This window comes from Oncorhynchus mykiss, chromosome 8 (genome assembly GCF_057628025.1).
Source record: "Oncorhynchus mykiss isolate SJ-2025 chromosome 8, ASM5762802v1, whole genome shotgun sequence".
Classification (NCBI taxonomy): Eukaryota; Metazoa; Chordata; class Actinopteri; order Salmoniformes; family Salmonidae; genus Oncorhynchus; species Oncorhynchus mykiss.
The window spans coordinates 68,684,305-68,710,459 of NC_143029.1; the positions used below are offsets into that span (position 1 = coordinate 68,684,305).

Genomic DNA, 26,155 nt, shown 5'->3' on the forward strand with positions numbered 1-26,155 from the left:
ACCTATTGCTTTGTTAACCGCTCAACACAGAATAGTATGTGCTCAAATCGTTTGGAGAAAATATTCTTTCTACTTTATTCAGCTTTGTTCAAATGTATTCTTCCTACTCTAAAATGATGCCATGGAATCAAATCTTGTCTGCTAAATGAACTAGTGTAGCCCACAGCCATTTGCCATGGCCAGATCAGGACCAACATAAGAACAACTCAGAGTATGCTATTCTGTTCTTCTGAAATAGACTACATTTTCTTCATTTCATGTTTCTTTAGACCTGTCTAAAATAAATAATACATTTATTGTGAAGGTGTAGGCTATATTACATGGATTTATTAGACTTTTTAAAATGTAGATGTTCCAAAGGTCTGCATCAGTGTGTGGAAGCCAGAAGATGCTAAATGTGTTTATGTTAATTAACGGTAAATTACCGTGAGACCGACAGTTATTTGCTTGACAATCACCGGCTGACGAAATGTTGTGACCGCCACAGCCCTAGTATTGACCTGTCTATAATATGTTCTATTAACAGAGTTATCACCCTCTTGGGGTTAGAGCGTTGGGGCCGTAACGAAAGTTGCTGGGTCAAATCCCCAAGCTGACAAGGTAAAAATCTGTCAATCTTCCCCTGAACAAGGCAGTTAACCCACTGTTCCCTGGTAGGCTGTCATTGTAAATAAGCATTTTTCTTTTTCATTTTTCTTAACTGACTTGCCTAGTTAAATAAAGATTAAATATATACTGTATATATATTTAAATATACAGGACCAGGTCCCCTCTATTTGTGTGATGTTCAGGCATGACAGTCCCTTGTCTGCATGGTGTTGCTAGTACTCCTTTTTGGTGATTGCCCCAGGGCCAGCAGTACTGTAGATTGGAGACTTGACCCTTCCCTGACAGTTAAAGAAAAATATTTAGACTATGTTTTTCAAAAGGGATGACTTGGCAATTGGCTTTTGGTGCAAAAATGCAGTTTTCTTTCATCTCATCGACTTGATCTGTCTCTCATGCAAATGACATTTAATATCTCTGTTTTGCATTAGAACTTTTCGCTCCCGTTAGCCTGTACCCTCGCCATGGCTGGAGGCTAATCCCATGACCCTACTGCCAAACACACACACACACTGATGATTGACAGCAGGGGCTCCCTATGACCCACTATTCTTGCATCAATTCAACCCCCCAACGGCCTGTGGCTATGATTAATGACTATCTGGGTCTGCTACATTGGCGGTAGTTTTGGGCAGGGTGTGGGGTGTGTGAGGGGCCTGTGCCAGTGCCACTGTCTGCTAGGCATGGCCATAGATTGCCTGTCATATCCAGTATCTTCCTCTCCAGTCCTATAGGGACCTCCCCCCTCTCCCTCTCCCTCTCCCTCTCCCTCTCCCTCTCCCTCTCCCTCTCCCTCTCCCTCTCCCTCGCCCTCTCTGGATGATGATCCATGCAGCTAATTACTGTGATTAGGCTGATTGCTAATCCTTTCTATTGAAGGCAATAGTGGTTGACTAATGAGAAGAAGAAACTTTGCGATTGAAGTCTGAACGAAGGGTCAGGGGGTAGTGCGCTCTTAGTCAAAGCTCAAATGTAATAATTTCACAGCGTTGTGTCATATTTCTGCTTTATATTATGTAAGCGGACTAAAATTAGGGTTAGGATGTAAAATAGACAGTCAACACTCTGAAGGAAGGAGATTATTGGACGTTATTAAATACTTGTTTCTTTTCTCCTGGTTAAATATTGGCCCTGTCCAAGCTGACCCCTTGTAATACAGTGTGATGGCTCACATTGTTTTCCTCCTGTGACTGCCAAGAGCAGAGTAAGAGTTAGCAGCAGCAGGACTCAGCCGCAAGAACAGTTACCCTCCTGGGGATCTCAGGCAGCTAGTGACAGCCTCTAAACAAATCTCACTCTCCAGACGGACTTCAGCCTTGATGGCATTGGAGCCTCCCTGATAAATGCAATGAGGCCATATTTACACCCAGAGCAGCTATAGCTCTCAAGATTTACAATATTAATGGTCCTCACCCTCTATCACTCTATACTCTGTAGTGTTCAGTCAGAGAACAGACAGTCATGGTATCACATGTACAGTACATACATTCATTGAGGATCCTTTCCTCTTTTTCTTTGCTTTCTGTGGATCTGCTAAATTCTTGTTACCAACCAGCTATACTGTAAAATAACATTAAACAACAACAGTGTGTGGGAAAATCAGTGTTCTTCCATCCCCTTAATATCTCATATTTATATATATATATATATATAAGAGAGAGAGAGAGAGAGAGAGAGAGAGACCACCACCACCACAGGCAATAGTGTGGTTGTTTACGAGTGGCCATATGGTGGATGTCCTCTGCCTGGTAGCTGCAGGGAGACTTTCCCCTGGAGATGAGATGATTCTGAAAATATATCTATTTCCCACCAACCCATCCTCACCTGTTCCTTGTTCCAGGACCCTTATCTCCCTCACAGAGGGAGACAGCAGAGGAAACTCAGGAACGTCCCAGGTAGGCCTAACCAAACGCTGTCAGATGGAGTCAGTGTCTCCCCCAACTCAAAAATAAATCCGCCCGCCCTGGCTTGTACAGCCTCGTTCCTTGCCTGCCTCCAGATGTGGCTTAATTTACTGCGACTCGGGCTAATTACTGTAATTAAGGATTAATTACTGTTAATTACCTTCGCATAAACTCATCACCAGTCAAAGAGTGGAGCCTTATGAAATGTGCCATGCACACGAACACATACCACGGGCCCCAGAAGGAGCATGTTGTTGGCTTCTCGTTGGATGCCTGATTGGTGTGTTGCTGAGAGGCCTTGTGTAGAGCCACAGTAAAGGGCAGGACTCCAGCTACTCATGGACAGTCACCTCTGAGCTCCATACGGTCCTACTTCTAACTATCCATCGCTTCCCCAACTCCTGGATCACTGGGTCTGTCTCTGGCATCTGCTGTCATTTGCTGCATGACTTGCAGGCTAACAAGTCTTTGCCGAAAGTTAGGAAAACCATTCAGTGCATATTGATAAGGCCTTGAGTTTTTTGTGACCTCACCAAGAAAAAAACTCATGGCCCTACTTATGACTAATTCTGACTACCCACCCATATTTTGGGGGTAATCTAATGGGGGAACCCTAAAACAATCAGGTGTGCTCCCGAGTCTAAGGCACTGCTTCTCAGTGCTAGAGGCTTCCCAACAGACCCTGGTTCAATTCCCGGCTGTATCACAACCGGCCGTGATTGGGAGTCCAATAGGGCGGCGCACAATTGGCCCAGCGTCGTCTGGGGTAGGCCGTCATTGTAAATAAGAGTTTGTTCTTAACTGACTTGCCTAGGTAAATAAAGGTTCAATAAAAAATAAAAATTCCCATTTCCTTGCAGACAGTAAGTCAGTCAGTGTGTCGTGTCGGTTATAATTAGTTAAAGCTAGGATAGGTAGATGGTAGACGCCAGAGGCAGCTATTTTAATGAGCGTACCCCCCACTGATTCCCCCCTTAGGAATGGAGATTAAGTCACAAGCAGCCGGTCCCTATGGTACACCAGTGACACACACACACAGAATTAACAACATTTTTAAAAGGGACTCATCCTGTCAATGTTATTTGATTGATCATCTAGAATTGGGAGGAATGTTGATAATTAAATGTGATTTAAATCTCTATGGTCTTCCTCAGATGAATAAGTCCTAGGCCCTATAGTATATGTGTCACATACACCATGTAACAGAACACATCAAATATATGACATTTCAACACAGGTCAACACAAACAGATAGTAAGATAACAGGTCACTGTAGTAATTCACCAGCTCGGTGACTCACTACACTCAAGAGCACAACTTGTTTCATCTCTCTTAGATGAGAGACCATTAGTAAACTAAGCATTATTCACTTGTTTTTAATAGACCAGCAAAGCTACCAGTCACTGTGTTGCTGTGTTGTACTCTATGTTGTCAGCTTACATAGGGTACATGATACTTCATATAGAGGCCTTTGTCTCTCTCATAGTCGACTGACTACACAGCTCCCTGCTCAGGAACACTCGTGACTGATCAAGAATGAGATATTCAGCCACCATGATTTCCACTGCCGCCCCGGGCAGATTAAAACTGCATGGGCCAAGCATGGGATTAATTAGATCAAGACGATATATATTTGAAGACACCTTAAGAATGGACCGATGATTGCTGGGGGGCTAATGTATTGCCTATTTTAAATAATGAATAATTTTAATGAAGGGGCCTTTAGAATGCTTGGTGGGGGTGGGGGGGTGTTCTGAATGGTCTTTCCTCCTCTGGCGGGAGGGAAGCGTTGGCTGCTGCTGCCTCGTTATCGGGACCGGCCCCTCAGGCCTCAGCCTGGCCTGCGTAAGCCTCAGATGACCACCATAATTACTGTTATTATGAGTAGCTGGAGGGGGAACTTGTCCTGAAAAACACCCACTAAGCTGAGTGCCCTACGTGGACTGTGTCTTGCCCTGCCATGCTCCCTTTACCCTGCCTTGCCTTTCTTCGCCTGGCCTGTCTCATGAGGAACCACTGGTCGCAGAGGGGGGTGAGAGGGTAAAGGAAGGAATGAAGGGGGAAGAGAGGGAGAAGGAACGGCCACCAATCCGCCTAATGTGACGCCTGTCAGCTCGTCTCTTACCAGCTGTCACCTCCCAAATGCACTGGGGTTCATTATTTTAATTGACACCTCACTTTCCTATTCTATTTAAATTTTTCGCATTTCCTCTATCTCTCCATCCATCCATCCCTCCCAATCTTCCTTCTTCCTCCTCTCTTTCTTGTTCCCTTCTTTTTCATTGTCCTTGTCGTCGTCTGCCCGGGCCTCTGTCAGCTGCTATAACACTCTGGGTTCTGCCCACTTTTGAACATGACACTGGAGATGGCAGATAAAGCATAAAGCAAGTGTTTTAGAGGGTCTTTATGGCTTTACCCTTGTGTACCGGAGTTGTTCTAGTCCCCATTATCTGATGATAGAGTGGACATTTTGGGCCATGGAGACTTTCCTGTGAACACAGTGAGGAGTAAACCTTTCTAAGGACAAAACTGCTTTGTGATTTTTTTAAAGGAACAGAACATGCTTGTTGACTGACTTTAATAGGTACTGTGCCACCGATGTCGGTAGACACCCATGCATTTAGTAACTATTGCTGAGCATCAGTAGCTTACGCGTCTATCAGACGAACCACATTGAAATGAATAGAATTCAGTGTTTCTATGCTAACAGAGTATTCATACCATGCTGCCATCACATGCAGAGCAGTGGATTATGTTGATGGCTTGAACAATGAATCCTTAAGGACCAGGGAAGTCAGTTGACACTTTGTTTTAGTTGTGATACTCGTCATGTCCATTGTAAATCATCACACTGCTTCCTCAGGATTCCGGATTGTTGTTTTTTCTGTCCCAGAATGCTGTGTGGCAGGGATGAATGGTGGTGATGTTCGATTATCATGTGTCTGTCACTACCATTCCCGCTGACTGGCCTGTGGCAGGCCCACACACACACTCACACTCACACACACACTCACACACACACACTCACACACACACACATACACACACACACACACACACACACACACACACACACACACACACACACACACACACACACACACACACACACACACACACACACACACACACACACACACACACACACACACACACACACACACACAGGGTTTGTGATAGGCCCACACAGACAGGCACTGCGCGCCTGCGTCAGGAACACGGCTGATTTATGAACTGCTGAAACCCTGGATGACGTGTGCCCACAGAATCAATACAGACTGTGCTTATAGGCCTGGCCTGACGCTGTGACGTGGTCCAGAGATATGCACACACACACACACACACACAAACAGATACACACACGCAGACATACACACACACCCACAGAAACACACACACGCACACACAGCACTGCGGAGGAGTGTATTGCTTTACTGTATCGACATGAAATGGATCCGATCCAGCATTGGTTGCTAGCTGCCAGTCAAAGGCGAGGAGGGTAAACTTTCATCATGGCTGTCAGGGACATCAGTGCTGCCTTGTTTGGCCGTTCATCTTCCTAATTGTGACAGAATACTTCAACATCATTAATTAAACATGCTTTCATTTGAAAGCGCTCACTGGGAGCCAGGGCTGGAGGCTGAGAGAGAGGGGAAAAGTCTGCCAATGTGCAGAGAAGGCTGTTTTGTGTATGGGCATTTTCTCTGTGTGTGTGTTTGTGTGGTTGGCTATGTGGTAGGTTTGTGTTTGTGTACATACTAGTGCTTTGCAAACATCTTGCAGCCCAGTAAGACAGAAAGGTATGACTATGAGCCATCATTTAAACAAACAATAATCTTAATTCAGAACATTAAATTATTTCAGTTATTTCATCAGATGGACGGTTACTTCACCATTTTTATTTTTCATATTGCTGCTCTGTGGGGGAAAGAGAGAGGTTGAATTAAACATGAGTACAGAGGGAGGGAGAGGGGGATTGGGAGTCCTCTCACTGTTCAATTAAAGTCTGTCTGTAACGGTCAAGATGAAATGATCGCAGTCTTTTTATAGAGACACACTGCTAGTCTAAGAATACTGGCCTGAGGGACCTATCAATGAAAACAGTAGGACCAATGGGAAACAGAAGGAGACATTCTAACAATAGTACAGTATATTAAAGGGGCAATCTGGGATTGGTACATCAATTTTTGGACATTTAAATGATTATATAAAGCCATTGTTTCTTGAAGAATCCGCCTCCTATTGCCAGATGATTATGATGTAGTGTTTTAGGGTGGCAGAGTTCACTCTATGATGCTGGACTGGTGTTGAGGACTTTCATCTAATTCATGGCCATTACTGAACAGGAATAAGTCAATCTGATGGCTATGGTTAGAGTAATTATGCCACAGCACAGTGAATTGTATCATTATCTTTATTCATTGTATTTATTTAATCAATTTCATGCTTTTAGTGTTGCACTGGAGGATACTGTGAAGGAATAAATCACCGTTTGCCTCATTAGGTTTCCTCTCCAGTTGGAGGTGGTCTACATGTTGTTGTCAGAAAAACCTCACAGTGTTCTAGTTTTCCTACTCTGCAAGAAATAGCAAGGCAATATTTGATATGTTGCTCTCTATCTCGTCTCAGTCTTTTAGATTCAGAGTGGACAATTAGGTTAGAGACAGTGACATTGACTGAGAGATTGTTGTTTGGTCGGTTGGGAGGGTTCTACAGCTGATGAACGAGAGATTAGTTAGGAGATGACTGACTGAGGTGAAATAGCTTTAGGGCTTTTTAAGTTTGAAGGAACGCAAGCAGGAGAAATATTGCAAGTGGACAGTAGTCAACACCCACAACGCATGCAAGCAAACACACCCACACACATACACACGCATACACACGCACGCACACACGCACGTACACACACACACACACGCACGCACACACACACACACACACACACACACACACACACACACACACACACACACACACACACACACACACACACACACACACACACACACACACACACACACACACACACACACACACACTCTCCTTTCTGAAACCCTGACCTTTCCAGTCTTCTGATAACCATTGACATTTTCCGTTTTCCCTCCTGAGTCTGCATGCTCAGATGGTGAAGCTGATCGGGTGTGGATGGGGGGGGTAGAGGCTTCATGGGAGAGACAGGTTTTCCGTGAGGGCTTGGGAATCCATCTTGACCCCACTCTCACTTGAGAGGTCAGCAGGCAGACAGCATATCTCTGTGGACATAGCCACAGACAAAAGCATAGAGCAACATACAGTAACATGGGCCAGACAGACAGTGTACTCCAGCACATCTCTCTCAGCAAGCCACCTCTTTCATTTACTGTCATTCTGTCGAATTGTCACTCTTAGCAATTGTAAATACGGTATGTTTAAAGGTAGTGATTTACCCCTTATAGTAGGTATGCATATATATTAATTGATGCAGACATGTACTATGTCCAGGCAGTGTAGTGTATGCTGCCAGTCTGTGTAAAGATGGTGGATGAAATGAACAGGCAGTGTAGTGGTGGATGTACTATGTCCAGGCAGTGTAGTGTATGCTGCCAGTCTGTGTAAAGATGGTGGATGAAATGAACAGGCTACACCTGGTTGTTTTTACCACCTCTGAGAGGAGACAGATAGCTCTGCTCCTTTACTTAGGGAGCCTTCTAGTGGCAGACAGAGGAAGAGCAGTGTGGTCCATGTTCACACACCACTCACAGTCCTGCTAGTACCATAGTGAAACACAGTCCTGCTGGTACCATGGTGAAACACAGTCCTGCTAGTACCATAGTGAAACACAGTCCTGCTAGTACCATAGTGAAACACAGTCCTGCTAGTACCATAGTGAAACACAGTCCTGCTAGTACCATAGTGAAACACAGTCCTGCTAGTACCATAGTGAAACACAGTCCTGCTAGTACCATAGTGAAACACAGTCATGTTGGTACCATAGTGCAACACAGTCCTGTTGGTACCATAGTGCAACACAGTCCTGTTGGTACCATAGTGCAACACAGCCCTGCTGGTACCATAGTGAAACACAGCCCTGTTGGTACCATAGTGAAACACAATCCTGTTGGTACCATAGTGAAACACAGCCCTGCTAGTACCATAGTGAAACACAGCCCTGCTGGTACCATGGTGAAACACAGCCCTGCTAGTACCATAGTGAAACACAGCCCTGCTGGTACCATAGTAAAACACAGTCCTGCTGGTACCATAGTGAAACACAGCCCTGCTGGTACCATAATGAAACACAGCCCTGCTGGTACCATAGTGAAACACAATCATGTTGGTACCATAGTGAAACACAGCCCTGCTAGTACCATAGTGAAACACAGCCCTGCTGGTACCATAGTGAAACACAGCCCTGCTAGTACCATAGTGAAACACAGCCCTGCTGGTACCATAGTGAAACACAGCCCTGCTGGTACCATAGTGAAACACAGCCCTGCTGGTACCATAGTGAAACACAGTCCTGCTGGTACCATAGTGAAACACAGCCCTGCTAGTACCATAGTGAAACCCAGCCCTGCTGGTACCATAGTGAAACACAGCCCTGCTGGTACCATAGTGAAACAGAGCCCTGCTGGTACCATAGTGATACAGAGCCCTGCTGGTACCATAGTGAAACAGAGCCCTGCTGGTACCATAGTGAAAAAGAGCCCTGCTGGTACCATAGTGAAATAGAGCCTTGCTGGTACCATAGTGAAACAGAGCCCTGCTGGTACCATAGTGAAACAGAGCCCTGCTGGTACCATACTGAAACACAGCCCTGCTGGTACCATAGTGAAACAGAGCCCTGCTGGTACCATACTGAAACACAGCCCTGCTGGTACCATACTGAAACACAGCCCTGCTGGTACCATAGTGAAACACAGCCCTGCTGGTACCATAGTGAAACACAGCCCTGCTGGTACCATAGTGAAACAGAGCCCTGCTAGTACCATAGTGAAACACAGCCCTGTTGGTACCATAGTGAAACACAGTCCTGCTGGTACCATAGTGAAACACAGCCCTGCTAGTACCATAGTGAAACACAGCCCTGCTGGTACCATAGTGAAACAGAGCCCTGCTGGTACCATAGTGAAACACAGCCCTGCTGGTACCATAGTGAAACACAGCCCTGTTGGTACCATAGTGAAACACAGCCCTGCTGGTACCATAGTGAAACACAGCCCTGCTAGTACCATAGTGAAACACAGCCCTGCTGGTACCATAGTGAAACAGAGCCCTGCTGGTACCATAGTGAAACACAGCCCTGCTGGTACCATAGTGAAACACAGCTCTGCTGGTACCATAGTGAAACACAGCCCTGCTGGTACCATAGTGAAACACAGCTCTGCTGGTACCATAGTGAAACACAGCTCTGCTGGTACCATAGTGAAACACAGCCCTGCTGGTACCATAGTGAAACACAGTCCTGCTGGTACCATAGTGAAACACAGCCCTGCTGGTACCATAGTGAAACACAGCCCTGTTGGTACCATAGTGAAACACAGCCCTGCTGGTACCATAGTGAAACACAGCCCTGCTGGTACCATAGTGAAACACAGTCCTGCTGGTACCATAGTGAAACACAGCCCTGCTGGTACCATAGTGAAACACAGCCCTGCTGGTACCATAGTGAAACACAGCTCTGCTGGTACCATAGTGAAACACAGCTCTGCTGGTACCATAGTGAAACACAGCCCTGCTGGTACCATAGTGAAACACAGTCCTGCTGGTACCATAGTGAAACACAGCCCTGCTGGTACCATAGTGAAACACAGCCCTGTTGGTACCATAGTGAAACACAGCCCTGCTGGTACCATAGTGAAACACAGCCCTGCTGGTACCATAGTGAAACACAGCTCTGTTGGTACCATAGTGAAACACAGCCCTGCTGGTACCATAGTGAAACACAATCCAAAATATACAGTGTTGTCCTCACTAGATCACACTATTGGCTGAAAGGGGCTGTAGTGGACATGTTTCTCTCTCAAAGATGCTCCACTTCACCGTTTGTCAGACATGATAGACATGATTTCACTGTGGAGCACACACGACAGGAGGTTGGTATCACCTTAATTGGGGAGGAAGGGCTCGTGTTAATGGTCAGAGTGGAATCAGTGGAACGGTATCAAATGCCATTCCATTTACTCTATTCAAGCCATTATTATGAGCCGTCCTCCCCTCAGCAGCCTCCACTGATACGCACACCATTTAACTGTATATACCACAGGAGGAACAGATGAAGGAATGTTATCTTCAAACAACCTTTGGTGTTTGTGTTTGTAGATGGGTGTGTGGATTTGTATGTGTGTCTGGGTAAGCGTGTATCTGTGAATGTACGGGGGTGACAGGTGTTGCTTATATGTTCCTCTGAGTGCATATACCATGGAACATCATTTTGCACTCTGTGGTGCTGGCTGATGTTGGTGTGTGGCATGTCACAGCCACCTCTCCAGTGGAGCAGCGGGCGAGGGGGGAGGTAGCAGAGAGCTAAGTGCCTATGGGGGTGTGGCCACCACTCCTATCACTGAGACTGGACACCCCAAACTGTGTGACCAGGACCAGAAGTGGGCCGGTAGCCTAAATAGGACTGACAGCTACCTTGTTAGCACCCTTTCAGCAGCCGTTAGGGGAGTCTTTCAATTTTGCTGCTTGTTTGCTAACTGTTATTCAAAATCTACCGTAGCATTGATTTAGTAAGTTAGAAACGATGGTTGTGGTGTGACAGTAACCCATAAATAAGACTATACCGGCATAGCTTGTCTGGTGTTAATAAATCAGTTTTGTTCCTTATCACTGAGATGATCCACATTGATATTAGACATCATTTTATTGCTCTTCAGCTGGAGTAGATCATTATTGTACCATTTTTCCCCCGGTAAGGTTGTGATGATAGTATTAGTTTGCCTGACCAGGAAGATTATTATATTTTTATGAAAATGTGTTATTGTTTTAGCCACTAAGTAAACATCATAATCTGCTCTTCAGGAGTGCAAAGAAAAATGAACTCTCTTGGAAGTCTGTGTTAATTATTTCCCTGAAATGATATTCAAAATCAATGAGATGATAGTTTTATTATCGTGGGTGCTGCCAGGCTCAGTAAGATCCAGGTTTTTATGGCACAGACGTGGGCTATTAAAGAGACGGTCATATTTCAGATGGAACAGGTTGAAGACTGTAGAAAGAAGAAAGTACAGTGGTAGACTGCAGTCACTTCACTTCTCATCCAAATAGTATTTGTTTTATCACAGCGCTGTCCACTAATGTTAACTTTGCCTCTTTCCTTTGCAGTGCCACTGCTAACAATCAGATGTTGTGCTAGCGTCAGTATCAGTAGTTTGTTACTAACTGTTATTTTTCTTCTCTATTGTCTCTACAGTGCTCAGTATCCGTGGTTCCCAGGAGGAGGAGCCTCCAGATGCCCAACTCATGCGATTGGACAACATGCTTCTGGCGGAAGGTGTGTCCGGACCGGAGAAAGGGGGCGGGTCTGCGGTGGCGGCGGCTGCAGCAGCAGCTGCAGCAGGAGGAGGAGTGGGCTCAGACACCAACTCGGCAGAACACTCAGACTACCGGGCCAAGCTGACTCAGATCCGCGGGATCTACCACACAGAACTGGAGAAGTATGAACAGGTGAGGACAGACCACGCCCCCCATAACCGCTCTCTCCCTTCCCATAAACCCCTTCGGCTCTAAGAAGACCCTCACAACTCCTCTCACTTCGTATAGGCAACCCCTCTCTCCCTTAAATCCTGTCTGCTCTGAGTTCTGCCATCTCTCTACATACTGACGACCAAGCCACTTGTAACTGTCCTCTCTCCGCTCCAATAGACAACCCCACCGCCGTCTCACTACACTCACACTACACACACGTTTTGTTATACGCAGATAATTCTTCTCAAATCAAACCCCCCAAAGCACCTCCTGAGTAACCACGCTTTCAGAAATCACTTTTCAGCTGGCAAACATTTTATCAGTCACACACTCATCCTTCGCCAAAGAGAGCATCCTGTCATATATATTACCGCCTGTCATCATCTCAAGCAGACTCGTCATCACTACCTGTCACAGTGTTACTTATGCACCTGAGTATACCCATGTCACCACTATGTGTACTACTGATACAGTGTGTAAGGGCGGAACGGCTGTTGCACTGAACTGTGTCTCGTTTCAACTGACGCGACCCCGGTGCTGACAGTCAACAGACTCCCCTGTCCCCAAACACAGCAGACACTTCCCAGTGACTGATTCTGACAGAGAGAGAGAGAGAGAGAACGAGAGAGACACAGTGAAAAGACAGAGAGAGAAGTGAAGAGAGAGAAACAGAACGATAGTTCAAACCTGGTGAACAGGAAAGAAAGCCTCCTGTCATTTTAGACATCTTCATTTTTTTCTTAACTGTTGAAGAAAAGTCTCCTCAATATACAAAGAAAGTCTCAGCTTAGTTGTATAACTAATCCACTACTTTTGTGTCTGCCACAAACAACACTGCAATACGTGTATTACTACTACTACTCTTTAGTACTTGTAGTACAACTACTAGATTTCGTCATTGTCGAATGAGAACCTATTTTCTCCAAAACAGAAACTTTTCAGGAAATGGAAAAAACAGATTTCTTCCCCCATTAACGAACATACAATTATGAAGCTATTTTGAATCGATTTTCTATAGTCTCAAAATCTTCAATATTATAATCATTCAAATTGACAAAAGTGTTGTTTTCCAACAGCGACATACTACTACTTATGAAACTAACATTACTTACAATGCTTGCAGTGTCTTACTTCTCTGCTGTGTTCAAGTCAGTGAGATTGCTATCTGCCTCATATGAGTGCGCCTGTCTGTCTCTTTAGGCATGTAATGAGTTTACCACCCATGTGATGAACCTGCTGAGGGAGCAGAGCCGCACACGGCCCATCTCGCCCAAAGAGATAGAACGCATGGTGGGGATCATCCACCGCAAGTTCAGCTCCATTCAGATGCAGCTCAAACAGAGCACCTGCGAGGCCGTCATGATCCTACGCTCACGCTTCCTCGATGCCAGGTCTGTGTGTGTGTGTGTGTGTGTGTGTGTGTGTGTGTGTGTGTGTGTGTGTGTGTGTGTGTGTGTGTGTGTGTGTGTGTGTGTGTGTGTGCGTGCGTGCGTGCGTGCGCGTGTGTGTGTGTGTGTCTTTCTCTAACTTATTGTTATGAAAACAGGCAAAACCTTTGTTATGATGCAGTTACATTATTATTATACCTCTCTCTCTCTCTCTCTCTCTCTCTCTCTCTCTCTCTCTCTCTCTCTCTGTCTCCCTCTCTCTGCCTCTCTCTCTCTCTGCAGACGAAAGAGGAGGAACTTCAACAAGCAGGCAACAGAGATCCTAAATGAGTATTTCTACTCCCACTTGTCCAACCCCTATCCCAGTGAAGAGGCCAAGGAAGAGCTGGCCAAGAAGTGCTCCATCACAATGTCACAGGTATGTGCCGCCAGTCGCAAGCCTCGTATCCATCCTGTGTGTGATGAAGCAAACTCTAATCTTCTGTTGTGCGTGTACATGTATGGAAAACACAGTATGGCTCCTATCATGCCACAGGAAGTCAGCTAGCATGGGGTCATACAGCTCCAATGTTTAATTCTGCATTCTGTAATGGAATAGGCTGTCTTATGATAGCATGTGATAGCTTTCTCAAACAATTGTTTCAACAAAACAAAAGGCGATTTACTATAGACATTTCTTCTCACATAATTTGTACTTTAAATGTTTCACAGGTATCGAACTGGTTTGGAAACAAGAGAATCCGATACAAGAAAAACATTGGCAAGTTCCAAGAGGAAGCAAACATGTACGCCGCGAAGACCGCCGTCAGTGCAACCAGTGTATCAGCCCATGGCAGCCAGGCCAACTCCCCCTCCACCCCCAACTCTGCAGGTCAGTATCAATACCAGCCAGCCAGAGTGGATGTGACCAGTATGGTACCAAGTCAGTACTGTTAATGTTAGTTTGCCTGCGTACCCCCAATTCAACATGAGCACAGATCATCATTATCAAGAGCTGAAGCATTATATATGTTACATTGGGAGGGATCCACATTACAGTAGTATGGACAAATCAATTCAGAAATACAATATTTTTGGGCAGAAAGGTGTAGAGCACTGTCATCTCAACCCTGGGCCCCAACTCAAGAATACAGTTGCTGTCTCTGTTCCTTTTGACTAACAAAATGCTGTCTGTACCCCCCCCTCCCCCTTTTCTGAACTAACCCAATAACTTCTGGCCCAGTGGTACGGTCCGTCTCTCTCTCTCTCTCTCTCTCTCTCTCTCTCTCTCTCTCTCTCTCTCTCTCTCTGGGGTTTGTCTGGTTAACACACCATTTCGGACTCAGTCTTGGTTAGAGAAATAGTTCATCCATCCTGTGACTTGTCTGGTTGACCTCTTGTGTGTCATTAAGCTATTGACGGGGCGCTCCAGCCTAGTCCTTTGTCATCATGGTGACCCTTCAGCTGTATTGGATTATGGCCTTGTCTTGTGTTTTTTTTCTGCCTTCAAATCAAGTTAGGCTGCGTTCTCTTTTAACATCTGTGGAGTTTGGCTCCATTAAAAGGACAAAGAGGATTCTTTCAGTCTTCCTGTCGATCAATTAGCACTTCCTTAATGATCCAACCAGTCCGGTAGCAAGGAACTTAAACAACAAGACAATCCATCTATTCTGTTTCAGTTTCATCCCGGTTTTAACCCCTAACCTTATTCTTAGTAATATGATTGGCATCTCCAATTACCACAGGAGTAACAGTTGGTGTAATGTTGATCAATAGTACAGTATAGTTTTCTAAGAATACCCCGTAACCAGATTTTTCAATTACATTTCCATAGGTACATACAGTATAGTAGACGGTGGCTGGTCACTGATGTGGTTCTCTGTTCACTACACCATATTTTGCTTTCAACCCTCTCCTACTAACCCAACTGACTGCACTTTTTCTGCTGCATGATCGTGTTAACCCCTCTTTCCTTTTCTTCTCTTCTCTCCCTTCCTCCCTTCCCCCTCTATCTCTTCCTCCCTTACCCCTCTCTCTTCCTCCCTTCCCCCTCTCTCTCTTTCTCTCTTTCACTCTCTGGCCTCCCAGGTTCTGCTGGCTCTTTTAACATGTCAAACTCCGGAGACTTGTTTATGAGTGTGCAGGCTCTGAATGGGGACTCATACCAGGGGGCCGGGGTTGGGGCCAATGTTCAGTTCCAGGTAGGACCCTCGCAGAGACTAGTACGTTATCTACGTAATCCAGACATTAGTACACTAGTTGTCATGTAGATAGATACCTAGCTAGCAGTCATACACTAGTAGCCTACTAGTGGCCTGTTGAAGACAGTCATTAAGCACATTAAACTACAAGGTTTCATTGAAATCTGAATCCCAATCTCTTGACCTAGTCCGTGAGACAGAGGTCATTTGTGATTTTAGCCGTACACTGATATGGCGGCCATTATCAGGCTCATGAATGAATAGACGACTGCAGACAGATTTGGAAACAATACAAGACTCGTCAACACTGCTGACAACAGTTGTCATAGCCACTGGTGTACAACAGTCCTCTGACCTTGCCCTGTTGGACAACGATGACTAGCACAGAGTTTTTTTTTAGTTTTGTGATTGGGAGAAAGTCTCATTCACCATAGGTTGGAAGAGGACTGAAGAGTCAGCACCTGCTTCGTCTCTCCATCCATCCCGTCTTTATTTTTAAATCAACTCTCCAAATGCTTGAGGTGTTTCATGAATATGCATAGTATTAACCCCTGGGGTGGACAAGAGATCTCCTGGGTTGACCTTGTCAGGAGGTCATTTGGCTGCACACTCATTCCGAGCCACTGAGGAGAGGAATTTTGAGTCGTAGAAGCAATTTGATTTGTTTAATTTTCATTCCTTTTTGAATTGTAATAGGATATTCATATGCGTTCCCTTGTGATGATATTTGTGGTTGTTTGTCGTTGTTCTGTTGTGATATCTATTGTGTTGAACCTGTTTTACAGGCCAAATCATTCTAAACTGTTGCTGTGGTAACCTTTCCCAGTGCATGATACCCTTTTGCTATCAGACTGACCTTTCTTATGCATGAAGGTCTTTTTCATCTAGAGCTTTTGTCTGTCTGACCCGCCCTTTTCTCTACGTGTGTCTGTGTGTGCGTTCGTTCCAGGTGGATACTCTTCGCCATGTTATCAGCCAGACAGGAGGATACAGTGACAGCATCGCCGCCAGTCAGATGTACAGTCCACAGGGCATCAACGTAAGAACACCACCAAACAACAACTTTCTTTAATTTCATCACAATATTGCCTAGTCTTACTTTGGTCTCTTTGAAAGAAAAATAACTATTTCTATACTATACTTCTATAGCTATTCTTCTTTTGTTCCAATGCAATGTGTTCATACATTTAACCAACAATTCCATAGAAAGCTGCCTTTATTAGGGTTTCAGTTTTTCCCCTTGCCCAATTATTTGGAAGCCAATGTGTGTGGGATGCCACTTAGTTAGCAGTGGCCTGTTGGTGGCTGGGCTGTTGTCCAGGCGACAGCCCTTGTGTACTGGTAATGCCCCGGGCGCCAGGTGAAGAGGCAGGAGTCAGACGGAACGAGAGGCGGCCGGCCAGGCGTACGGACACGCTCAGAGCCTGCCTGTCTGGGGACATTAGTGTTAGCGAGGCACCTGCAGCCGACAGGAACAAGGCCACAGGTGACACCCTGCCTGTCCAACACTCAGCTCACGTGGCACCAGATGAAAAGAAACACAGACCTAATTTCTTCCCCATTCCAAGAGCCCCCCCAAAAATAATCGCCCCAGAGTACAAGCTTCAGTCAAATCTATCTACCACCCTAAAAAAGAATGCCATGTTCTGATGGGGTTTTGGCAGGGCAAGGCTGGGAACACTGGAGGGTGTGTGTGTAGTGTTAAGATCTACTGTGACAGGCTGTGTTGTAGAGAGGGGAATCAATAAGGCAGTCACAGCAGGGTGAGAGGGGGTCTGGGCCAGCAGTCTGAGTGCATCGGTCGCGTCATTCGTCCAACAACCACAATGACACTGACAGCAGCGAGCCCTGTAATGTCCAACCCAAGATGCTAAAAAAGGAAGTGATGGTGGACTGAAGACGTTCTACTGAGCTTCCTCAGTAAACTATGCTGTAACTAAGCTACGTGAGGGCTGATGAAAATGTGCATTGTTAAGATCACTGTCTGTTATTCAGTGGATACATAGTAGGTGGTTTCTGTGAGGCAGCCTTTGACAAACCAATACGGGCATTCACATTTGCAGCACATCAGTCGTCAACACCTAACTGTGTGTAGATATTATGACCCTCTGCCCCCATACCTCAAAATCTGAGCCGAATCCAAATGAACTTTTTATGCAATTATGTTTTCAAACTATGTATTCAAATATCAAAATATGATGTCCTTGTAAGACACTTCATTTATATTGTAGAATCATATTATTATTTTGATGTTTAGACTTTTCTATAGAAGCTTTTTATCTTGGATGGATCTTTTATTGTGCAGCTAAACAATTTCCACTCAATCTGAGGTTTCTAATGACTGAGCTGAGGCAGTGAGCAGCCTTCACATGCCGGAGCTCTAACAGTAATTACGGCTGTGAAATAGGCGAAAGGTGTCACCAAAGCTGAAGATTTTAAAAGTGTTTTTTGCCCTCCTCGGTTCTAAATGTGATGAAAGACTTGCTCTATGTGAAATAACAGGGTTTGAAAATAAGAGGGTGCCAAAGCCCATCTCCAACAGCTTTCACTGATGGCATGGAAATTGCTATTAATGTCCCAAATGCTCTTTAAATCGACCTATCTTCCCGGGATTGGAAATTGCCTCCTATTTTACGCACCCATTCTATTTTCATCCCAATAGCCGATGTGATAATCTGCTATAATTGATTCTCCCATCAACCATCTTGTAGGTTTTGTGTGTGAGAGGTCTGTGCGTTCTCAATAACATTCTCTATTGTCTCTACATGAGGCCATTTTGAGACAGATGGGAGATGAAGTCTTGATAGAGGAATTGTACTATAGTGTATTTTGAAGATGCGCAATCCGGCTGAGTGCAAAAGGGTACATTTCAGTTAAAGAGTTTCATGTTAGCTACCGATGCAGCTAAGAAAATATACATATGTGTTGTTATTTCCGTATCTTTTAGGACATTTGACCTGAGGCATACAACAAATTGTCTCACAATTGAATCTCTAGATTGAAAAATATATATTTTTGAAGGACTTTTGTCTTTGACTCCACAGACAAACGGTGGCTGGCAGGATGCTCCGACCCCCTCGTCAGTGAACTCGCTCACAGAAGGACCCGGAAGTGTTCACTCGGATACCTCCAACTGATTATTTTATCCTCCACACCTTCCATTCCCACAACCCATCGATGAACTGGCAGAGCCAATCACAGTATTAAACATAGAGGCATACTACCCAGTGTCCTGTAGATTTCAGGGGTGCATAACTAAAACAACCTTTCCTAAGCTACAGTACTATGGGACATTTGAGATACATACAGTAATAGGAATGTCAGAACAAAAATCTAAACAATGCAAAAAGGATGAATACAAATGTTTGTTCAGATTTCACAGGATATTTAGAGGGCTCCGGTTGCTTACTCACCTGTGATGGTTTCACTCATATTGATGATATTCAGTGATAAGATCAATTCAGACAACCCAATCTGTGTACTTCAATTTAAATGCCTCATTCTACCTCTCGGCAACTAAAAAGTAAAACAAATCATATGAAAGAACATTCATTTGTTTTCTGACTAAAACATGAACTTTGTCATTGTATGAAAGAAGCACTTCGTCATGCTTTTGTTTTGTGGTCCCTCACCCATTCTATGGTACGACATTTAGGCTTTTACTGTTGCTCCCTTGTTTACAGTGTGTGCTTTAGAAACGGTGTTCGCTTTCCCCTCTCCCACAGAGAAATAACCAAGACGACTTAGAACTTGATTTACTACATCTTTTTCTATTCGTTTCTCCATAGAAGACTTGTTGGGAAAGCAGGTCAGCCTAGTGAACTCTGAGGACCCTTCACCCTGACTAGCAGGTCTTCAATCTGGGTGGAAGGCGTTAGAAAAGTAAAACACGCTGGTATGAGAATGCACATTGGCTGATCTAAGGGCTTTAATGGAAATTGAGTAGACAATTTAATATACATTGTAGATGTGTGTCTTCCTGGTTTATAAACTTATGCCCCACGACCCCTTTGATATCTTATCAGAATGTGGGAGCGCTGTGGGCCCACAAGCACTCACAGGGCTCTGTTCCAATATCCATACTAGTGTACCACTTAGAATGCATGCCCAATACATGCTTTATTCGAAGTATGCTAGTGTCGATATTGGAACAGGGGAACAGAGTGTGTGCTATTGATTGTCTGAGGGCCTGTGAACAAGAGGAGCGCCCTCCTTTTTAACAACCACCTCATTGAGTATCCATATGTCTCATCAGAGGTAATCGTGTGAAGTTACAGTTATGTCGTGTAAAAAATAAATCATAAATACAATAAACACCTGTCATCAAAAACCCATACGAGCTTGATTCACATTAGTCACCTAATGTTACTGTTAACCAAAACCTTTATACTTATTGATCTATTGTTGACATTTTATGTGTACTTTCAAGAGGTCCTAACCCATCTAGCTATATTCACTCATGTACTTACATGTTGGATTTTTTTACTGTACCTTTTGCTAATTTTCCCAATTCTGGTGGAGGATGATAACCAACTGAACAATGCTGCCTAATTGAAAAACAATGTTGTTGATACAGTCCAATTCAGAAGAAACCATTTCTGTTGAAAAATCTTTCAAGGATCTGTGTAGTAACTGAGTTTGTTTTTACGTACATTGCATCAGAATCCAGTTAAACAGGGAAGTCGTTACGTTAATAGGATTTAAAACATAAATCTGCGGATGCAGGTAACACCAGGACTGAACTTACAGTAGCCATGATGCACAGGTCATGCATGAGATGCTTTGTACTCCATGATTATGTTGAACAGACACAATGTTTTCAAGTCAGTGTTCAATACTGTTCAATGCTGTTCAATACTGTTCAATGCTGTTCAATACTGTTCAATGCTGTTCAATACTGTTCAATGCCCTCTCATACAATGGAACTGTACTGTTCTTTAAACCCAGAGTTGATTTCTGTTTCTCTTTCCAGGCATTTTTGGGGCAGTTTAATATGTATTACAGTATATGACAGCATTCTTTCTTCCACTGTATTAAGAACCAAAAACCTACATTATAATGTCACCTGTATCCTTGCTTTTCACTTCTTCAACTGACTTTTATGAATCCTCAGAATTCATAAGCATATTGAATGTTGATGTGCTGAAAGGTCTAATGTCCATAGCAAAACTAGAGGTGGGAAAATTCTTTCAGACAAACAAAGATGATATTTGGACATTTGATATACTGTATAATACTTGTCCTTTTGTTGTGTGGACTATATAGTTATTCTTTAGTATTTGGTTATTTACTTTTTATGGTATGCTATTGTATGTCATGGTTCCCATATTCTTGTCAATTAGCTCTCTCATGATGTGATTATGTGAACATTGCCACATTGTACTTGACTTGCTTTGTTGAACAATAATTTATGCAGTTTCAACATTAAACTTATTATACTATGTAATACACCAAGACAAATCAGTGGCATTTTATTATTGAACATTTGAGTGAGAAAACAAGAATAATACACTGTTGGTTGCCAGTTGGCAAAATTGTATATATTTTAACATGTGATATAGATTGAATGCACATATTGTAAATTCAGCTAAACAAACAATGTAAGTTCAAGTTTTTAAAAAAAGCTCACTTTTCATTTCCCCTCTAATTCATTGTTTTGTTGTGCCGAAGTAGAAGTATTCATAATTTATTCATTTTGAATAACTCTCAATAAAACTGTCTGTAACTCCCCTATGAAATACAAGTGAATCTCAACTACTTGATAGTCTGTACAGGGGCCCTGAGCTCAACAACCCATTTGCTCCACATCCAGATTTAAAAATATGCTTGTTTGCCAATAAATGCAATATGATAATGACGCATATAAAATAGCTTTTTAGTTTTGATAGCTGAAAAAAGAGGTTCAGGATTCAGTCATTTGTAAAAAATAAAATAAAATGTTTCCTTTGTTGCATGTAATGTGTTCTTTAATAAAATACTGCAGTGTTTTTTAACCATTTGTCATACATTTACATATTTTTTCCGATAGTAGTCTGGTTCACTTGGTCTTGTAAAAGTCATAACAGGAGACAGGTATACTGATAACAAAACCATATTTGTATTCTATTTATAACATTCTATCTGATATGTACAGTCAGACATAGGCATGGTCCTGGAACGACCAGTCCACCTGGCCGTGCTGCTGCTCCAGTTTCAACTGTTCTGCCTGCGGTTATGGAACCCTGACCTGTTCACCGGATGTGCTACCTGTCCCAGACCTGCTGTTTTCGACTCTCTAGAGACAGCAGGAGCGGTAGAGATACTCTGAATGATCGGCTATGAAAAGCCAACTGACATTTCCTCCTGAGGTGCTGACCTGTTGCACCCTCGACAACCACTGTGATTATTATTATTTGACCCTGCTGGTCATCTGTGAACATTTGAACATCTTGGCCATGTTCTGTTATAATCTCCACCCGGCACAGCCAGAAGAGGACTGGCCACCCCTCATAGCCTGGTTCCTCTCTAGGTTTCTTCCTAGGTTCTGGCCTTTCTAGGGAGTTTTTCCTAGCCACCGGTGCTTCTACACCTGCATTGCTTGCTGTTTGGGGTTTTAGGCTGGGTTTCTGTACAGCACGTTGTGACATCAGCTGATGTAAGAAGGGCTTTATAAATACATTTGATTGATTAATTGAAACACGTACAGGTAACTAACTGCCTGCTTAAAGGAGTCACCGACAGAAAGTGTCTTAATAGGGCATTGGTCCACCGCGTGCTCCCAGAACAGCTTCAATGCTCCTTGGCATAGGTTTTACAACTGTCTGGAACTCTATTGGAGGGATGCGACACCATTCTGCAACGAGAAATTCCATTATGTGATGTTTTGTTGAGGGTGGTGGAAAGTGCTATCTCAGGCACCGCTCCAGAATCTGCCATAAGTGTTCACACACACCCTTAATTAAAAAAAACCTAAGGTCGATGTCTGCAGAAATCCAGTTAGCATCATAAAATAATCTCCATATCGGTCTCCTCGCAAAATCGTCGGTAGCGTCTATGGAATGATGAGACTCTCATGATGGTGTTCTCCGTTTTGCTCAAAGACCTCCACAAGTGTCAGGAGACTTGTCTGAATTCGGTACAGCCGATCTGTCAACTTCTGTCTGTACCGTTCTAACAGTTTGGGTTACACACTAATATGAGCCTCTCACGGACATGTACAGTACAAGTCAAAAGTTTGGACACACTTGTTTTTTTATTTTTTTATTTCACCTTTATTTAACCAGGTAGGCTAGTTCAGAACAAGTTCTCATTTACAACTGTGACCTGGCCAAGATAATGCAAAGCAGTGCGACACAAACAACAACACAGAGTTACACATGGAATAAACAAACATACAATCAGTAAAACAATAGAAAAAGTCTATATACAGTGTGTGCAAATAAGGTAGGATAAGGGAGATAAGGCAATAAATAGGCCATAGTGGCGAAATAATTACAATATAGCAATTAAACACTGGAATGGTAGGATGTGCAGAAGATGAATGTGCAAGTAGAGATACTGGGGTGCAAAGGAGCAACATAAATAAATAAATAAATAAATACAGTATGGTGATGAGGTAGATTGGATGGGCTATTTACAGATGAGCTATGTACAGGTGCAGTGATCTGTGAGCTGCTCTGACAGCTGGTGCTTAAAGCTAGTGAGGGAGATATGAGTCTCCAGCTTCAGTGATTTTTGTAGTTTGTTCCAGTCATTGGCAGCAGAGAACTGAAAGGAAAGGCGGCCAAAGGAGGAATTGGCTTTAGGCGTAACCAGTGAAATATACCTGCTGGAGCGCGTGCTATAGGTGGGTTCTGCTATGGTGACCAGTAAGCTGAGATAAGGCGGGGCTATCTAGCAGAGACTTATAGATGACCTTGAGCCAGTGGGTTTGGCGATGAATATGAAGCGAGGGCTAGCCAACGAGAGCATACAGGTCGCAGTGGTGGGTAGTATATGGGGCTTTGGTGACGAAACTGATGGCACTGTGATAGACTGCATCCAATTTGCTGAGTAGAGTGTTGGAGGCTATTTTGTAAATGACATCGCCGAAGTCAAGGATCGGTAGGATAGTCAGTTTTACGAGGATGTGTTTGGCAGCATGAGCGAAGGATGGTTTTATGCAAAATAGGAAGCCGATTCTAGATTTAATTTTGGATTGGAGATGCTTAATGTGAGTCTGGGAGGAGAGTTTACAGTCTAACCAGACACCTAGGTATTTGTAGTTGTCCACATATTCTAAGTCAGAACCGTCCAAAGTAGTGATGCTGGATGGGCGGGCAGGTGTGGGCAGCGATCGGTTGAAGAGCATGCATTTAGTTTTACTTGCATTTAAGAGCAGTTAGAGGCCACGGAAGGAGAGTTGGAGGTTAGTTACTACAGTGTCCAATGTAGTATACAGAGTATACAGAGAAGAGAGTCGGCCCGAGAATTGAACCCTGTGGCACCCCCATAGAGACTGCCAGAGGTCCGGACAACATGCCCTCCAATTTGACACACTGAACTCTGTCTGAGAAATAGTTGGTGAGCCAGGCGAGGCAGTCATTTGAGGAACCAAGGCTGTTAAGTCTGCCGATAAGAATGTGGTGATTGACAGAGTTGAAAGCCTTGGCCAGGTCGATGAATACAGTTGCACAGTATTGTCTCTTATCGATGGCGGTTATGATATCTTGGCTTGGGAATGTTGCTGTGGGGGGTGAAGGGCTGTTGACTGGGGTAGGGGTAGCCAGGTGGAAAGCATGGCCAGCCGTAAAAAAATGCTTATTGAAATCCTCAATCATCGTGGATTTATCGGCGGTGACATTGTGTCCTAGCCTCAGTGCAGTGGGCAGCTGAGACGAGGTGCTCTTATTCTCAATGGACTTTACAGTGTCCCAGAACATTGTGTAATTTGTGCTACAGGATTCAAATTTCTGTTTGAAAAAGCTAACCTTTGCTTTCCTATCTTCCTGTGTATATTGGTTCCTAACTTCCCTGAAAAGTTGCGTATCGCGGGGGCTATTCGATACTAATGCAGTATGCCACAGGATGTTTTTGTGCTGGTCAAGGGCAGTCAGGTCTGGAGTGAACCACGGGCTATATCTGTTCCTGGTTCTAGATTTTTTACATTTAAGATAGTGAGGAAAGCACTTTTAAAGAATAATCAGGCATCCTCTACTGACACACCTACTCTACACCTACTCATTCAAGGGTTTTTCTTAATTTTTTACTAATTTCTACATTGTAGAATAATATTGAAGACATCAAAACTATGAAATAACACATATGGAATCATGTAGTAACCAAAAAAGTGTTAAACAAATCAAAATATATTTTATATTTGAGATTCTTCAAAGTAGCCACCCTTTGCTTTGATGACAGCTTTGCACACTCTTGGCATTCTCTCAACTAGCTTCACCTAGAATGCTTTTCCAACAGTCTTGAAGGAATTCCACATATGCTGAGCACTTGTTGCCTGACTTTCCTTCCCTCTGCGGTCCAAATCGTCCCAAACTATCTCAATTGAGTTGAGGTCGGGTGATTGTGAAGGCCAGGTCATCTGATGCAGCACTCCACCACTCTCCTTCTTGGTCAAATAGCCTTTACACAGCCTGGAGGTGTGTTGGGTCATTGTCCTGTTGAAAAACAAATGATTCTCCCACTAAGTGCAAACCAGATGGGAGGGCGTATCGCTGCAAAATGCTGTGGTAGCCATGCTGGTTCAGTGTGCCTTGAATTCTAAATAAATGACTGACAGTGTCACAAGCAAAGCACCCCCACACCATCACACCTCCTCCTCCATGCTTCACGGTGGGAACTACACATGCAGGGATCATCCGTTCACCTGCTCCGTGTCTCACAAAGACATGGGGGTTGGAACCAAAAGTCTCAAATTTGGACTCATTAGCCCAAAGGACAGATTTCCACCGGTCTAATGTCCATTGCTCGTGTTTCTCGGCCCAAGCAATTCTCTTCTTCTTATTGGTGTCCTTTAGTAGTGGTTTATTTGCAACAATTCAACAATGAAGGCCTGATTCACACCTGATTCATTCTTCTCTGAACAGTTGATGTTCAGATGTGTCTGTTACTTGAACTCTGTGAAGCATTTATTTGGGCTGCAATCTGAGGTGCACTTAACTGTAATGAAATGATCTTCTGGTAATGATGGACTGTCATTTCTCTTTGCTTATTTGAGCTGTTCTTGCCATAATATGGATTTGTTCTTTTACCAAATAGGGCTTGTATACCACCTCTACCTTGTCACAACACAACTGATTGGGTCAAACACATTAAGAAGGAAAGAAATTGCACAAATGATCTTAACAAGGCACACCTTGTTACATGCATTCCATGTGACTACCTCATGAAGCTGGTTGAGGCAATGCCAAGAGTGTACAATGCTGTCATCAAG

At 43.9% G+C, this 26,155-nt stretch overlaps 1 protein-coding gene across 3 annotated transcripts in view; it reads left to right on the top strand.

The window, feature by feature from the left end:
- The window catches only part of LOC110530398 (pre-B-cell leukemia transcription factor 1), a 65,268-nt gene extending 44,061 nt beyond the window's left edge, over positions 1 to 21,207 (top strand). Inside the window, exons 3-9 of one of the 3 annotated variants that reach the window (XM_036986017.2) lie at positions 11,905 to 12,158; positions 13,380 to 13,570; positions 13,850 to 13,985; positions 14,279 to 14,438; positions 15,635 to 15,747; positions 16,697 to 16,786; positions 18,792 to 21,207. In XM_036986017.2, the coding sequence (XP_036841912.2) occupies positions 11,905 to 12,158; positions 13,380 to 13,570; positions 13,850 to 13,985; positions 14,279 to 14,438; positions 15,635 to 15,747; positions 16,697 to 16,786; positions 18,792 to 18,884 (1,037 nt within the window). In that variant the 3' untranslated portion in view covers positions 18,885 to 21,207. Of the gene's footprint in view, positions 1 to 11,904; positions 12,159 to 13,379; positions 13,571 to 13,849; positions 13,986 to 14,278; positions 14,439 to 15,634; positions 15,769 to 16,696; positions 16,787 to 18,791 lie in introns of all 3 variants that reach the window. The other 2 variants (XM_036986016.2, XM_036986018.2) reach the window with 2 other exon arrangements.
- Positions 21,208 to 26,155: the final 4,948 nt, after the last annotated feature.